Source organism: Nomascus leucogenys, chromosome 1a (genome assembly GCF_006542625.1).
Source record: "Nomascus leucogenys isolate Asia chromosome 1a, Asia_NLE_v1, whole genome shotgun sequence".
NCBI lineage: Eukaryota > Metazoa > Chordata > Mammalia > Primates > Hylobatidae > Nomascus > Nomascus leucogenys.
This window is the reverse complement of record NC_044381.1, coordinates 19,174,077-19,192,784: the sequence shown is the minus strand read 5'-3', so window position 1 is coordinate 19,192,784 and position 18,708 is coordinate 19,174,077. Positions and strand designations below refer to the sequence as shown.

Sequence of the window (18,708 nt, the reverse complement as noted above, 5' to 3'; positions counted from 1 at the left end):
TCTGTATTGACTTAATTCCTAGCCAAGTGTTAAGGAATGATGTATTTTTTCTTCCTGTGATGTTGGTATTATAATGGGCTATATCAATAATCTTCATGACATACTTTGTTTTGTATCAAAACAGAAACTCTGTTATTGTGCTTCCCTACTGTATAACTTAGAGCGTTTTTTTAAAATGCTTTCCTACATATTAAGTCCTTTATCAATAATAAATGAGAGTCAGTTACTATTGTCTTAGAATAGCTTTTGTTGTAACTACATCAGGCCATGCATTCTCTAGTTAAATAGGTATTTATTTCAAAAACATGATAGCCTACAATTTTTTCTTTAAAATCTTGTCCAGAGTAGATTGTAGTATAAGTGCCGTATTTAAAATAACTTTCTAAAAGAACCTGTCCTTATCGGGCCATTATAATTTGACATCATTATCTGTAAATAGTACAGCTCTACTTGTATTAAAATGGGAAATAATAATGGTGATTAGAGACAAATATAGCAGTCATCTCTTCCCATCTTCCAGTCAACAGAAATATTTACGTTTTGGGGCTGGCTAAACTCGGCATACTGTTGGCATTTTAAAACTGAAAAATATCATCCAGATATTGTATATATGGGAAGGACTACCATCTTCTAATTTATAAATTAAATGATCATGTTAAGGAGCCATTTGCAAAACCACTTATTAAATGTTTATTAGTAATAGTACGTGAAACATGACATGATTTTTTGTGATTCTTGTGAGCCCTCTCTGGCTCTCAATGCTTGCAAAGTAGAAGCAAATACTTTGAGAGTTTATGAAGCTTAATTGTGCTTTCAATGTGTAAGCATTTTCAGCCTGTTACCTTTTTGTTTCCAGCAAGAAGAGTTCTTTTTCCTTCCAAATCAATGTTGTTTAATAGAGAAATAATATTTAAATTGCATTAACATGCTTAGCAATGTGAAAAGTTAATAGATTAATGCCTCAGGCAGTGTTAGAATTACCAAAATGCCTCAGGAATATATTAAAATGGATCTTGGCCACAGACAATATCAAGATTGCTGAGGCACACCACAGGCATCTTTTTTAAAGCCTATTTTGTAATAAGCAGAGAAAGTGAAGGTGCTAAATCATGGTTTGCTACCCCATTTGCCTCACAGCCTCTCTGTCTCTGGTGCTGGGCCTCAGAAATCAATTTCACACACGGCTGCTATCAGCATTCTTTGAACTATTAAGACGAAAGCACTTTCTCTTCTTTTTATTAAAACCAAGCTCCCTTTTATCACATAGCTCCTGCTTTGTGCTTTCCTGCCTTTACACTCCACTTTGTCGGTGGTGAGGGCTAACCTGTCTCCTGCCTCCCTTCCTTTCAGTTCTAAACTTCTTGAAAGGCTAACCCATGTTCACTGCACCCACTTCCCCAATACTCTCGAATTCTCTAGTGCTTTGTAATCTGGCTTCTGCCCACCGCTTAGCTGACGTGGCTCCTCTGAAATTCATCAGCGTCCTGTAATTCACCACATCCTATGACTTTCCCTCACATCTTGCTGCAGAATATGCTCCCCTGGCTTCTTTGGCAGCGAGTTCTCCCCTGTCTTGTCCCCTGCCTTTTCTTACTCATCTGGACTAGCAAATGCTGTCATCCCCAAGGTTCTTTCCTCAGGTCCCTGTTCTCTCCGTGCTCTGATTGATCTTACCCACTTTCCTCACTTGAACTGTCTTCTCCTTGCAGGTGATTTACAAATCTATGTCTCTTCCAATCTCCAGGATTCTAGTTTCACCTTCCTGAATGCCTTGTTGATACTTTAAACTCAGTGCATCCAAAACCAAGCTCGGTATTTGGGGCCCCAATATTTTAGCAGTCCTTTCCCCTAGCATAGTGATGAACATACAGACATTGCTATACAACAATTCCTCTTTTCTCCAGCCTCCTCTGTCTTCCTCCTCATCCCCTTCACCTACCCTTTCTCCCTCCCTCCAATCAATTGCCTGTGCCACTGATTCTGCTTCTGCTGTGTAGCTTCTTTCTGTTCCCCCTCTCTGCTAGAGCCCCCATTCAGACTCTTCTTGCTGTGGTTTTCTATGTGATACGCAACCGGGACCCCAGCCTGCTTCCAGCTCTGGCCAGGCCAATTCCTCTGTGGCATGGGTCTCAGTATGCCAGCACACATGCAGTAAAACAGCTGAACATAAGGTAGGAATGATGGTTTGGGATAGGGCCTTGAATCTCAGCTGAGGAATTGGTCCTTGAGTAGACTCCAGACAGCTGGAGACAGTGAAGGCTTTTGAGCACAAGATGACTGAGGTTTTACAGTTTTCAGAGTACTTACACGTAACTCATTTGATCCTCATAATACTCCTATGAGGCACTGAAGGTTTATGGGCATTTCAGGAAAAAAGGGGAACTGAGGGTTGCTGTTAAAGGATAGGAGAGAAAGCCAGGTCACCATCATTTCCTCAACAGTTGAGAGGAATTTAGTATCTCTTTATGTCTAATTAAGTAAGTGGGATATAGATGGGTAAGTCGGTCATTTGGATAAGAATTAAATTTAGCTGTCTGAGGAGAGCAGTGGGAAATATGACCAAATACGTAATCTCACACAATGGCCATCTAGAAAAAGAAAAATAAAGAAAATAAAAGATGAGATGACTAGTCTGTGTGGAAGACTGAATGTTCTCAGCGTATGTTTTATTTTGTCCCTTCAAATTGGGCTCAGGAAGGTTTTAATTTCTTCTATCTTTTACGAAATGATTTAACATGTTCATGGTTCCTATTTTTTGAATGAAAAGTGTATACATTGAAGTGGCTGGTGCATTATACTTCAGATTACACGACATCCTGGTAACTGGAGGATTTCTGAATCTCTTTGTGCATGCTATGTAACAGGATCGGATGATCATCTTCACATTAGGCACCAGAATGCTTCCTCTCACATGTAGACTTAACAATTTACAAAGTGCATTCACATTGACTACAGGAGTTCCTGGAATCAGTATATTATCCCTGTTTCAGGGACAAGGGGCTCCTAAGTTTTTGATTTTCACAGGGAGGAAGGGAGTTTATAAAGCATCTTCAAATATAAGACATATATCCCCTGACAGTTAAGAGGTTTTCGGAACCATTTAAATATTCAATTAGATCAGTGATTGTCAACTCTGTCTATACATTCAAATTACCTGGGAAAATTGCCAGTGTCTGGGCCTCTTCCCAGACCAACCGTATCAGAATCTCTTGCGGGGATGGAGGCTGCCAGCCACCCAGATATTTTGTTTGGAATTCCTGAGGTGATTTTGATGCAGAGGAGGGTTGAGAACCCTAAATTAGATAAGCATTTATGAGTGAATTCACTGGATGACTTTCTTGAACCAACTTTTATCTTTATTCTGTCTTAGACTTACTGGCTTCAATGGGCTCCAGACCCCACAAATTCAAAATCAATCTTAGGTTTTCCTCTCAGTCCCTTTCTTTGAGATTGCATGGAAGACTGTAGTTATGAGGCAAAACTGTCAGCTGCTGTGAATCCAGGGAAAGACAAGAGGTTGGCTTCTGGAATGAGATAGGGAAATTTCAGCCTTGCAGGGAGAGAGCAATAATTGCTGATGTTTATTGGGCACCTGCTACCTGTGTGGGGTACTGTGCTGAGTAGGTTGCATGACTTGTTTTATTAAACTTCACAATGATCCTTTGAGGTACGTGCCATTGTCGAGCCCTGTTTTACAGGCAAGGAAACTGGGGCACAGAAAATGACAGAAAGGTTACACTGGTGGAACCAGGGTTGAAATCCAGGCAGTCTATCTCTTAACCACTATTCCTGTGGTTATCAAACGTTGGTGTGTATCAGAATTACCAAGAAAGCTAATAAAATACACAGAGGTCTATACTCATTGAAGGAGGAGGGGCCGGAGCCTTCATAATTTTAACAAGTGTCCAGCTGATTTGGCTACTGACCAAACGTGGGAAGCTACTGAATTATGGTATACTTGCTTCCAGATAAGGAAACAGGCACCCCTAGATTAAGAATAAAGGAGGTCCTGGGCAGAGGGTTTTGATCTTGGTAGGGGACAGAACAGATCTAAGGTAAGACCAACATACAGACTCTCTCCAGGGCCTCAGACTGGGGAGATCAGTAAATAAAGGTAGAAATAATCCACATCAGATGATAGGGAATGAGAGGGTTCCATAATCATATTTCTGCATCTGAATCTTAAGCCTAGCTTTGCTTCTATTCGTTAGATATTGGAAAGACTGATACAGCATTGCATCAAACCTAAGATGCTACAGACTGAAGTGACATTGTTATTTTATACACCATTATGAACCCTTTTAAAAATGCCACTCGCTAAACTATGGCTGCTATAATTATGAAATTCATTCAAGTTGCTATAATCAGAAAAAAAAATTTGTATCTTAGGATCGATGAAATACGGTACAAGCTGTGAACTGCAATGAACTTGGTTCCGAAGCTGTGGAAATCACTCAGCACACTGGGGAGGCTCCTGCTAACCAAGGCCAAAAGCATAGTTCAATCAACATGGAAAATAATCTGTACTGCATATTTCAATATGATTTGTTTGCTATAAGCACTGAATACACATACGTGAAAAGTCGGGAAATTCGTATCACCTTTTAGGTTTTGGTCCCCAGTTTTCTTACCAGTGAAATGGGTTGTGATCTGTGGTCAGGCTTATGTGACATAACATACATAAACAAATAGTACAGTACTTGGCACCTAGGAGGAGACTGAAATTAACTTTTTTTCCCCTTTTGCTAAGTCTAAAGACATTTTCATGCTGTTTGCAGTCAATTTCAGGGAAGGAGGAAGGAAAGTAAAAGTGGTAATTGTCCAAAATTAGAATGAAAGTCAGAAGGACCATGTGATTTAAAACATAAATACCTATTTGATGCTGTTCCAAAGCAAATCTACTATATGAGGTGAGGCCAGGCTATAATCAATTTTGTACTAATGCTGTGTAAAGAGCTACATGCACAGTGGAGACTATTTGTTTATAATTAGGAAAAGAAATTCCATACACGAGATTCCAATGCCTGATTAAAAATCTGACGCCTTAGCAATCTGATTAATAAAGAAACAATATAAAGAGTTTATGTGACATTTAACTCACTTTAACATAACTTAGGAGTTATTTTTTCAAATCATGTTTTTTAGTATAAAATGATAAATTGAGGAATTTCAGATATGGCCTGATTATCTTCTGAAGACCACAATTAATATTTAATCAGGGCAGATACATTTAGACCATTAATGCTACATCTTTTACCAACATTTTTAGCTGTTTTCAAAGGGAACTTCACATGCGGAGTCTATGTTAGACAATGTGAAAAGCTGTAAGAATTAGGGCAAAGAGATTTGCTGGCATCCCATGTAAAGATTCGTAACTGTGACATGAATCTAAGGAGTGGAGTAGGACACTATTTGGTGAGAAAACAGACAAAGATCACACATGGGAAACTACTACAGCCTCAGACGACAATAATCACTCGAAGGTACAAAAATGACTGCCTGTTATGGGCTTTGTGTTACATGAGGGAGGTGAAGCTTTCAAAAAGCACAGGATTTCCACCCCCACTCCGCTTTTTTTTGAGACAAGGTCTCACTTTGACACCCAGGCTGGAGTGCAGTCACACAATCTCGGCTCACTGCCAGCCTCCATCTCTCCAGCTCAAGCAATCCTCCCACCTCAGCCTCCTGAGTAGCTGGGACTACAGGCACGCACTACCATGCCTGGCTAATTTTTGCATTTTTTGTAGAGATGGGGTTTTGCCATGTTGCCCAGGCTGGTCTTGAACTCCTGGGCTCAAGCGATTCTCCTGCCTTGGCCTCCCAAAGTGCTGAGACTATGGGTGTGGGCCACCATGCTGGCCAGGCCAGGATTGCCCTTTTGAAATAGCCTCTATTTATTTTTAAAAGCTCGCTGAGAGTGAATAAAGGGTTAAGTCACAACAGTTTGGCAGTCTCTTCAGAAAACTTGGGCCTGAATTCACACTTTGCAGAGTGACAGAAAGTTCTTAACTTTTTAGGATATAGATACATTTGTTTCTCCTGAACACCTTCAATAATTTGGGAAAAATAATCCCTAACTGTAGGTCAAAAATTTTAACAGGGAGGCCTTGAATAATATTACTAACTCTTTCACACGTTCATTCAGCAAACATTTGTTGAACACCGACTCAGTTCCAGGCCCTGGTTCTGTGCTAAACAGTGGGATCTAAAGAACCCTAGCACCCAGATGGCACTTTATAAGAGCCTCTGAGGCTTCAAGAGGTACAGCAAAGGGAGCCCACAGGAGGTTTTTTGCTACCAGTAACTATGTAGCCTTACAGCTGGATGTTTATGCCTCTTTGTCATCACTTCTGCTGCTGCTGTTGCTACTGCCTTCGTGGCTTCTCACCAGGAGAGGTGTAATAATCTTGTAACTTTTGGCCTCCCTTCTCCAGGCCTTTCCACTCTATGTGGCCATCACAGCTGTCTTTCTAAAACAAAAACTTGGGTCAGAGCTTCTGGGGGTGGCCTGCAACACCCTGCATGATCTGGCTGTGCTCCAGCTGTAGGGATTCACTCACTGTTCCTTGAACTTACCTTCCCTTTCCTTCTTCTGGGCCTTTGCCTGTGCAAGTCCCTCTGCTGGGAATGCCCCCTCTTCCCTCTCTTATCTGCCTGATGAACTTCCATTGAGTTATTCTCTGCTAGGACAGTGCCTGGGACACATCAGACAGAAAAATGCCAGCATCCTTCCCATTCTTTGTTTTCTTCTTTGTGCTACTACAGCACCTCATATCCTCTGCTCTGCCTCAGTCTACTATTTTTTAAAAACTTTGTTTGGTGCCTGTGAGCTTCCTGGGGAGTAAGACTCTGTCTCGTTCGTCTTTGTGTTTCAAGGAAAGTGACTGGCAGACAGCAGGCCAATCCATGACAAAGTATGTGTTGACACATAGAATAAAGAGAATAAGGACATTGGTTAGCTTTCCATAAAGCTAAATGTGTTTAGTTATTTTTTTGTTCTGAAATCATGTACCTGGGACTTTTGGCTTTTTCAAATGACCTTTAATTTCTTGTACTAGTAAAAGAAAATGGGAGAGTTGAGACATAAATGAACTCTGCCTCGGTTCAAATCTGTACCCTTCCCCTACCGACTGAGTGATCTTGGGCATGTTACATAACATCTCTGTGTCTCAGTTTTCTTGTCAAGATGGAAAACTGTCATGGCTCCATCCATAGGGTTCTTATGATAATTAGATAATTTAATGCAGTATATATAAAGTGCTTCTTACATTGAAGCAAGTACTCTCTTGAGGATTAACTAATGTTATTTCATTGATGAAACTATGGTGATAGAAATTTATTTTATTAGCGTCCTTAGTTAACAATACAAAATATTAGAAATTTGTCTCTATTTTCCGTAACTCCTACCTACCTGCCAACCAGCCTTATTTTTTTTCTGAAATTTTAATAGTCTATTAAATCCAAAAGTCTGAGAATCACTGCTTTAAATCATCTAGAACTCTCAATTGGGCAAAACCCACTGATCAAGTTTCTTAAAATCAAGATCCTGGAGCCTGCAGCCAAAACAGTCCTGCTTAATAAAAGTCCCAGCACCAGCAAACTGAAGTTAGCAAACCTTTTGTGGGAAAACCTACTGTCATTAGCCTTCTATATGCAGCTGACTGGCCTTTTACTTGCATGAAAGAGGGACTGGTTTAAAGATTTTACTACTTTAGCATAGCTCTAGATTGAAAAGACAGGTGTTTATACATCAAATAAACACAGAGACAAAGTAATACACTCATTAAGCTTAGGTTTCAGTATTCCTAAAGAAGAGGATTTCAGGGAAAAAAAGCAAAAGTCAAAGAAATGACCTTAAATATAAATCTTTAGAGATTTAGAGTTTTTCTAACACATTCTTTCTTGAATCACTATAAATAATGAATTAATATGTCTATTTCTTTAGGCAGAAACCCCGTTACATCAGCAATAGTTAAATATACAGTTTAAAGAAAATAATATCATGACAGCAACATAAAACCAATGGAAAGTACTGGCCAACTAATTCCTGTCTTCCTCACCCCTGTGCCAAATCCTTACTGATATTCTAGGTAGAAGGACTCATCTTTAGGACCATGTCTCTTTTGTTCAACATAGCATAGCCAGTACCTAGCACAGCGCCTGATATATAGCAGGCTCTCAATGAAGATGCTATTTTGCACTGAGGGAGGAAAGAAAGCTAGCACTTCTCGGAGATGTGCTACATGCAAGATCCCATATGAAGTTATTTTCACACATACATCACCAAGTTATCCACATTTTTCGTTAATAGGGAAACAAGATAAATGAGGCTTATTCGTATGACATAACTCTAGGAAAGAGCCATATTTTACAGATTTTAGTTCTCTGTTCTTGCCAGGTCACCCTGATATTTATAAGCCAACAATGATCTTTGAGTTTGTTTTTTTTAGTTTTTTTTTTTGTTTTTTTTTTTTTTTTGAGACAGTCTTGCTCTGTCACCTAGGCTGGAGTGCAGTGGCACAATCTCGGCTCACTGCAAGCTCCACCTCCCAGGTTCACGCCATTCTCCGGCCCCAGCCTCCCAAGTAGCTGGGACTACAGGCACCCGCCACCATGCCTGGCTAATTTTTTGTATTTTTAGTAGAGATAGGGTTTCACCGTGTTAGCCAGGATGGTCTCGATCTCCTGACCTCGTGATCTGCCTGCCTCGGCCTCCCAAAGTGCTGGGATTACAGGTGTGAGCCACCGCACCCCGCCGATCTTTGAGTTTTAACTCAAGATTGTTTTGCAGCAGCTTCATTCGATCCTTGGTTTCTTCTGCATGTGACATTTCAACATTTCAATCCCTCTCTACCAAAGCCAGCATGATGGCTGTTATTTAAAGGTCCTTAAGCGGCCACACAGTATAATACAGGAGAATGAACTCAATAGAAGGAGAATTGACAAAAGGAAACAGCACAAGATTCCAGTATCTGGATCCTATGTACTAGGTGCTTGTGATAAATATAACTCGAATCTCTTTACAGACATTTATATTTTAAATTAAATTATCTGCAAAATGAAAGGGCTGGAATAGTCAACTAATTAATTTATTCAAACAAACTTACATCAAACACTTTTTCTACATCAAACTCTTTGTCGGGTGCTAGAGATACAAAGATATTCAGGACAAAATAAAACAAAACCCCTGCCTTCAAAGAGACACCAGTCAACTGAGGTCACATTCTGCATGCATCAAAGATTCCCTTTAATTCTAAAACACTGTGAATCTATGGGCTGGGAATTTAAATGCTAATTAACTTCATAACAGTAATTTCAAAGCATGTTTGTTATCTCAGACCAGCCCAGCTACAAGCCCCAAATAAGAACTAAAAGTGTGTAGTACATCAGGGAAATTATATTAGGTCTCAGTGACAAATGGTTATAACAACTAGAATAAAAGAACCGGCTAGTTCTGAAAACGTTCCCTCCAAATCTCACTTAAGCACACCTGAACAGTAGGAGTTCTTATTGTTTCCATTACTCTTTTTCATTCCTAGTTGTATTGATGAAGTACAATATTGTAACAATACTTGTACAGACTTCAAATGGTGACTGAGATTACAGCCAGCAAAGGAGGCTGAGAAATCAGACACCCTACCATACCTTACTATGGGAACAAAGTGAGGTATATTTATTTTATTGGACAGTTTGAATTTATTATAAGTTGCTCACAATTTCCTGTCTCATTTCTTTAGTGCTCTTGGAATTTATGTCAGGATGTCTTAGGTTATCACACTCTTTTCATCCCAACGTTTATGCCAACAAACTGAATTGATTTAGAGAAAGTCCCTGGACAAAAATTGAGGGGGAAAATACCCAAAGCTTTAGCTGGAGAATGGCAGAAGCTTTGGAAAAAAATCTGAAAAAGCAATGAAGATGAAAATGGAAACTCCGTGAAAATTAATGTAGTGTAGAATTGGCAAACATACCACTTATTTCTTTAAACAAATAGAAGAAAGGACCCGCTTATGAGGTGCACCCAAATAATTCACAGGTGGTGAAACTATTAGAGTCCGGCAATTTCTTGCCTCAGAAGTGGAATAAATCTCCCGTATTACAAATGGCATATGCTCATGCACGTGATTTTTCTGCTATTCCCTTTCTTTCAACTATCCTCCTTTTGATGCACAAGGTCATCTTGGTCTTATTGTAATTAATTTATTTTAATAAGAACTTTAGGTATAATTCTAATGAGGATGGGAGATGCAACCTCATATAGTAATTGCACTGACAGAAATATAATTCCAAATGGAAACTGTTTGGTTTTTGCATGGATTTTGGTTTTTGCAAAGAAAGCACAATGCAGTGGAGACTGTACAGATTGTAATCTGGCAGCAGATTCCCCAGTGAGAGTGCGGCAGATAAAAACTCTCCAGATACTGGTCACACATAATGGTAATTCTCACAAAGATAACAATTTATCTTGAAAATAGTTTTTCCCTAAAGAATATTAACTAAAAAATTGTTCCACTGTGTTCTGTTGCACAAACTGAGATTATGAACTATAGAAACAGTAAAAACAACTTTCCATGTTCAGAGTCAAATAGCGACTGATAATTTGAAAATAACACATTCATAATCTATGGAAAGCCATAATTTACATTTACACAGGGATAAAAGGATTAAACAAACAGCGTCTAAGCAGGTGCAGAGAGTTATTTACAAGATGAACCAGCTTGTGGGGAAATTGAAAATAATAATGTCCATCACAGAACTGTTGCCTACAGAAAAGTTGTGTTTTGAAAAATTAAAAAAAAAAAAAAACAACTCTTGATGACAAAATGTCCAACACACTTCCAAGCTCTTCACTGTAGACATTGTGACTTAATCGCTCATGGAGCCTTCGTCTGTCTCCATTGGAGCCTGGCACTACCCACTGGTAGACAGCTGGTGACAGAGAAATGATTTTCACATGAACGAGAGTAATCACCTGAATTGTTATAGTACCTGGGAGTTTCCAGAACACCTCGACATCTAACGGTGCCTTTGCCTGTCACAGCATCCTGGGGAGCTGGGTGCACTGGGCAGTAAAGCATGGATGAGCAGACAGAAGATGAAGGGAATTATGTGACTGTTAAACCACTGTTCTTTCATGGCAGACACCTCCAAGAAAAATGTGTTAAAGATTGTTTGAAACTAGGGATATTCAAGAAGTGTGGTTTACTTTATACGTCGCTGTACAAAACATTTGTTTTCTTTGCCTTTGTGAGTCTGTTCCCTCTCTGAATTGTTCACTCTGATTTTCTGACGTTCTGCCCTTGGAGCAGTTTTAGTGTTGCACCCTTGTTTCAGCTTCTCAGCATCTTTTTCTGTTATATTTGCCTTCCCCTTGGATCTGTGTGCTTCTGTGTCCTTGGCCTCACCGTTTGATCCCACTCTGTCCCAGGAGATTTCAACTGTTTCACCACAGCCTTGCCTCTTTGGTTTTCTTTCCTCATTTTCAACCACTCCCTCATCCACTTCCAGATTCTATGTTTTAAAAATGGACCCATTTTCCTATTTTCCCTGTAGTACTGACACATACCCCTAACTACTTATCACACTTTAGGTATGCAGTAAATTGCAAACCGCAAAGATCAAACCACCATTAGAATGATGTGGCATCTTGTTAGTTCTCTTTTCCCATATAATAAATGGAAAATGGTATTAGTACTTACTTATGAGTAAGTACTGGCGTGTATAGCATCTAAATTTGAAGCATATGTTATTTCTTAAAAGTTTTCAGCATAACAAACAACACCTTTCCCAAAATTTCAGGGTTTTCACACAACAAACTTTGTTTCTTGCTCATGGTTAAATGAATGTTCACAGTGTAAGTCCGTGAGAGTGACACTGAGGGGCTGTGCTCCATGTAGTCATTCAGGGACCTAGACTTCCACTTGGTGGCTTTGCCGTTCCTTAGAGTCATGAAGTTTTTTCTAGTGGATTCTCTGCATCCAGCAGGCAGGTAAATAGAGAGTGTTTGATGCTTGGAGGATCCTGAGGGATCAGGCCCACAAGTGCCATATAGTACTTCTAGCTATTTTTCACTGATGAGAACTCAATTACATAGTACCATCCAATCACAGGGAAGGCTGGCAAATACAGTTTATCATTGTGCCTAGTAGCAAGAAGAAACGGGTTTTAGTGAATCCACAGCATTGTCTCTGCTAACATGAGAGTTTATTATAAGTATTTACAAGTTTTATAAAACTGTGACTAATGTAAATATCATTTTCTTCCTGAGGACAAGTTTTGAAAAAAGAAAAATATTTGAGAACTAAATGGATAAAAAATATATGAAACATCCAAAATGATTCATTCTAATTAACAAGAGCAAAAGGGGTTAATTGTTATTCAGTGTGTGGCTATGTATATTTAAGAGACAGAGAAAGGAATACAGAATATATACCTCTTTTGCATTTATTAGGGTTGTTGACTTGGTCTTACCAAAACCAGAGATAGTGAAATGCTTCACATGTAAAATGAATGCTGACATTTTTCCTTCCTACTTGTACTTTTCCCCGTTTTCACCTTTTCTTGCCAAGTCATTCTTATTTTTCCATTTATTTATTCATTCACCCACATTTATTGAGATCAAATTACCAGGCATTCGGAAAGAGGCAGGAGGAACAAGTCACGCCTTCTGCTGTGCCCCACAGCTTTGTGGGACAGACAGAAGTGTAAGATAAGTAAGAGATGGGCGATGGCACAGATAAATGCAAAGTAGCCCAAGAACTATAAAAACTACATATAAAATATTTTAGAGATTACAATGAATTATTTGTGCCTTCTGACAAGCAATTACTAAGTGCTGACTATACACATAGCTATATATGGGTAGAATTTGGGTTGGGGCTATTTGAACACAGAAATTACGGCATTTCTTCTAATAAAGGTTATAATTACTTCATGAGATAAATATATTTCTCTAATCAAAATAAAGAATGCTTGTGGATATAGCAAAACTTTTTAATGGATTTATAAATACTGAGTTTCTTGGGAAAGACGATAAACAAAAAGCCCGAGGTCACTGTTGGCTGCAGATTACAGCCATTGGACATCTTCTTGACGTGGCCAGAAAACTTTTAACTAACTGCCCTCCATGCTGGGTGCTCCAGTTAACAGAGTCCCTGAGAGGCGAAACAGAACAGTTAAGCTTTATTCAATGTAGGTTTTAATCTTGAAGTTCGGGAATTGGGGAGATTTAGTCATTTATTTTTGAGCTCATGGAAAGAAGGAGTTGATAGCAACAGCTTACCCCAGTTAGCAGGCAGGCTCCCCACACAGCTGTGCTGGCCTATTTCAATTAGGATCCTTTAGGACTTACATCACCTCTGGTATGCCAGTCCTAAGCCGCTCATGAGCCAGCACTGCCAATCAAGCCAAAATTCAACCACATGGTATGGTTTTTATGATGTAGACAGAAAATGACATGCACTTGTCTCATTCTGGTGAAAACACAAAGTTTGAAGCCAGCTCTCTAAAAGAAGAAAGTTAGTAACAATGACAAGACTGTAAAACTTGATTTAGACACATTTTCCTGTGATTATCTCAATACAGTTAACCAGTAGGTTATTCATGGTGACTCAAGGAATGTTCTCACTCAAGAAAAGGCTCCGGTCCTTATGCTACGAAGAGGTCACTTCTGGGTCACTGTACTCATGAGACCACAGAAACAGTAGAATATGCTTACTGAGAGGAGGGCACAATTAAACTTACATAGCTGGACCTGACAGCGTGTCATTCCTGGAAACTGGAAGATACGTAAATTAAAAGCAGAGCTGTCACTTGACCAAAGAAACAGAACTACACATATGAATTTAGGAATCACTGAAAATATGAAGAATTAAAGAACCCTTCGATAGTCTCTAAGTCATTTTTTCTCTTCATTTAGTTCACAAACTGTATCTACACAGCACTCTACTAGGTGCTTCAGGAAAAGCAGAAATTCATAGGACCCAGTATTTTTCCTGGAAGAGTTTAAAATTGTATTCTGAGTAAGCCATAATAAAGGGGAGAACCAAAACACCAGACCATGTCTCATGCTAATATAATCCCCAAGCAAAATACAGCCCAAATAAACTAAGTTTAAAAAAAAATGAGTAACTTGTATAGGGTTAACGACACTTAACTGATAAAAATTGCAAACCCTAACTGTAATTTTGTTAGTAGGATAGAAGAATAAACTTTGTGAAGCTCCTAAGTTTGAGTAATAGCCTACTCCATGGTGTGTTAGAAGACTGCTTTCCAATTTATTCATACATAATGGTAAATGGGCATCAACATGTATTAAAGCATACAAATGCACAAATACATGCACGTATTTATTTATTCATTCTCTTCGTCTCTCAAAAGACTTCAATTTCCATATGCTTTTTCAAGGAAAAACTTTCCTGGTGTAACAAGATTCTTCTGTAGTTCACTAGTGACCACTATTGGACACTCTTCCCTCAACTTATATGAAGCAACAGAAATGGTGTATGTGAAAATAATAATGGGGGCCAGAAAGTGGTCCTGAACACACTGAAACACTAAAAACAGGAGCCTGAGTAAACAAAAATGTAGCTGGCCATGTCTAGACAAGAAACTTCACAAAAACATGAAGAACGTGATTTTTAAATTTTAAATGCTTCATGGTGTTCTGTAGATTTCTGCGAAAAGTCTTCAAGCCTGATTTAAAGACAATCTAGGCTTGAGAATAAGAAATCTGTGCAGAGTGAACAATTATAGAAAAGTGCTTGTGCATGCACATGAACACACACGGACATACCTGCTGCTGGAACAGGCCGTGGTCTCCTGTAAATAAGGGAGTTAACATTCATTCCACAAGCTAATGGTGCTTCTCCCCATCCAAGATAGATCCACTTAGATAATAGTGGGAGAGAGTGCCAGAGGGACTGAAGGGAATGGGCTATTGTGTTTGACTAGTTGCCATGTATAAATTAGTACAGAGAAGAAAAAGAAATTCAACAGAAAAACACATGTACTTTATTATAATTCCTAGTGTTACTCTTGCAACTCTCACAGTAGCAGGCGAAAGAGCTTAAAACTATTTAAAAGAAACAAAAGGCAAATGCAAATTTGATTAAATGCCTTTCTGACAAGAAGTGATTTGACTTCAAGTGTAGATGGACACACATGTCAATGGCCGGTCATGGTTTTTGCCACATTCTTTTTGAGCTAAACAACTGGGACAAAGGAGAGAGAATAAAAGTGAGATAGCAGGATGGGAGGATTGGGAAAATGGCATTATGTAGCTTAATTTCACCTGAATATCAAATGAAATCTCATGATCAGTACTACTGTCCTACTGTGTCCAGAATATAAATCTATGATACATGCTCTGTGCATGAAAATATGGGTGGTAACCTAAAATAGATTCAACACCCATCCTCTCTGAAATAAGTTCCAAGGGGAAAGGATTTTGACAGAATGGAGGCTGAACCTTCAATATTTGTACACACTCAAGAACCTAGTCATGATACAGATGATTCAGCTGTCAATGAAATGAGGGATATTTTAATAAGGTAGAAACTGGGCTTGCCACTAAATAGACAGGATGTTTTCCAATTAAGTTACAGAGACCTTTAGAAATTGCCCCAAATAAGTCCAAGAATAGACAGAATCCTTGCAATGTGTAAATGAAAACAAAAACAAAAACAAAAAAACTATAGGAAAAACAAGCCTCTCAATTCAATTTCTCTATCAAGCTTGAAGGTTGAGCTGATGATGCCACACTTCTGGTTCTAAATCAAGTACAGAACAGGCTAAAGGTCACAATCTCTTAAGCCAATAATTAAATTTAATGCTAAAGGGGGCAGTTAATGAGCAAGTCTAACAAGTGCTCATGATATTGTACATATCTTTAATGATCAAGATGATGCAAAAAGCCTAAATATCTGCAACAAAGGGTACAGACCAACCTGCACCACTGTTTTCATTGTTCTTAAATAGTTACAACCACCATACGAAGCAAACATGTTCTATTCTCTCCATTATTTGACCTTTGGGTTCAGATGCAAGCTTATTTCATTACCTGAAAAATGGGTTTAAAATGTCTTATTTGTATGATTATTGTAGGGATTCATTGTAATGATTTTCAAACAACTAGCCACATTCAGACACAAAATACATGACAGCTATTACTAATGCTGTTATTGCTTTGCAAGGTGATGTATGTAAACACCAGTCAGTTCTTCCTTTTGTAGCATAACTCTCAGATTTCCACTTCATTTAAATGCAGGTGTAAAACAAACCTAGGTTTGTTTTAATTTTATCTTTTTAATACAATTATTGTAATTTAAACATGATATGTTTTAAGTCCTTCTGAAATAAGCATACATACCTTTTCATTCCACATGAGTCAAATTATATGCTCAAATACATATATGAATATTCAAGATATCACAGAGGGATATAATGCGTTTACCAAATGGATAGCAAAACAATCTATTCCCGAATGGGAAAGTTTTACTAAAGTATAATGAGATCATACTTCCATAAGAAAATATCAAAAAAGTAATGTATACTGGTAATTTGCTTTATGATGCAATATAATGGGAAAATAACACACACTTAAAAAAATCACAAAGAAGGAAAGATGAGACAAACTAATGGTGTATACAAGTAACACATCCCATATGGAAAAAATGAGACACCTTTCATAAACCGCTTGCTCCACAAGTCATAAAGCATACCTAAACATTCTGTTCTTTGTATTTTTCAGAACAGCTAAAACTTATAGTTCATTCATGCTTGAAATGTAGTTTGCCTTTAAATTTCTATGAAAAATTAAAAATATATTTCTATATTTACAGCACTTGCAATGCAGCATTATAATTTCTTAGCTACAATGATGCAAATCATTAAGAAGTGGGAATGTATAAAATACTGAATCTCTGTCTGATCACTCTATTTGATGAATCTCCTGGACTTTTTCAGTTTGTATGGCTTTCTTCCCTACTTCAAAATTATAGTGCAGATCAGATTTGTCAGAATCTAATCAGAACAAAACATTCCTTCCCCATCAAGGAATCAATGCAACCTATTCATTTGCTACATTTTTACCTTGTTGTCTTCTTGCCTTGTTACCTTCTGAGGAAGTTCTGGCATGTTATAAATGTGACAGGGAAAACTACAATCACATTTGTTTGGATCAGTGTGTGCAAATTTTGGAATCAAACCTTCAGATGAGGTTTACTAAGCTGTCTGCCCAGAACACTCTGGTTTAAAAAATGTGCATTGCTATTAATATTTTGAGTGTAGATTTATTTTGGACAGTAAATGTTCATTTTCTGCCCATAAAACCAAGTATGAGTCACAACGGAACATTTACTTCGAGTCAAAAATGCAATGTGTACTGATGTTCGAGAGCAGAGCATCTTATCACTATGACTGTGGCAATCAGCCGTACTAAAAGTCACCATTCCTTTTTCTTCTTTAAAAGTAAATTTGAGACCAAAGGCCATAATCCTCAATTCATAAATCCTAGCATTAACTTCTACTCATAAATGACTTGCAGTAATTAAGAGCTATAATCTGGGTTGGCTGCAAAGAGGCTCTCATTTCCCTCTTTACCTGGTTCCGTAGTACATGTGCATAGACGGAAAATAATTCATTAAAGGCAGTACGGGCAAGCCCCGCAAAGCCTATCCATCAAAAAATTCCAGGAACACCACAGTGAGTGAGTTTGATTTCAGGATGTCTGTTATCCAAATTCCAAGCATACACACCACCATATATACAGTCCTTAGCTCCCAAACTCCATGCAGTATGTCCCAAAGTTCATGTCTCAGTATCAGTGTTACTATATAGCAGTAACTAATTCCAGAAAGTCTTGCAGACTTTATCTTACTTGGGAAGTTGAGGTTAAAAGTTCTGGAAGGAGTATTCTCCCTTTGTAATCGTGTAAATTATTTTACCTGGAGTTTTAAGATAAAGACACACACACACAAACACACACACACACACACACACACCCCAGCACCCAGACTCAATGGCAATAGCAATGTATTGAAATGAAAAGGCATTTACCAGGAGCAGGAAAGCCAGAAAGAGGAGCAGGGTGCCAGGAGTTGCCCGACGGCAGCATTCCATGCTTGGATCCTTGCCGGAATCAGAATCGGACACTGAATAAGCTGCTAAGTGCTCCTCTGCCTGCTGTCACATCCAGTACTGGTGCTAACACTCCAGTCCTGCCTATCAGCTTCCATCAGCCCCGCTCACATTTCCTGACCGAGGGGTGGGTGGGTGGATGGGTGGGGGGTAAGCTGAACGGAATCTCTCTCGGAGCAGGCAGCCAGCCAATCAGGCTCCTGCTAATCAGACATGCTGAATAACAAAGCCAGGAGGACAGAGAAAGTGTAACAGTGCGAGCAAAAAAGGGGGAAAAGGACGAAAAAGAAAGGCGAACGAGCAGCAGAGCGAGAAGGGAAATGCAAAAGACGCAGAATTGCAAAAGATGAAGCCAAGCACTGTGCTTCCCATGGACCTGGTTAGTTCTTTGTGAGATGCATTTCTATTTGCCATTTGCCTGTGCTGATGTCTGTTGCTTTGTAAAGTACAGTAGCTCCCTGTGACTGTGTATTGTTCCATTCAGGAGAGAAACTTAATCCCTGTCAATATATAACATATGCCATAAAGGGAAAGAACCATAGACAAAAACCGACTTAATGTGCCCTGTAA

The 18,708-nt window shown here is 38.8% G+C and overlaps 1 protein-coding gene across 1 annotated transcript in view; it reads right to left on the bottom strand.

The window, feature by feature from the left end:
- The window catches only part of ADAMTSL1 (ADAMTS like 1), a 445,880-nt gene extending 427,627 nt beyond the window's left edge, over positions 1-18,253 (bottom strand). The window contains exon 1 of the mRNA XM_003260400.2: positions 18,058-18,253. Coding sequence (XP_003260448.2) covers positions 18,058-18,120 — 63 coding nt within the window. The 5' untranslated portion in view covers positions 18,121-18,253. The remainder of the gene's footprint in view (positions 1-18,057) is intronic.
- Between the last annotated feature and the right edge of the window lie 455 nt (positions 18,254-18,708).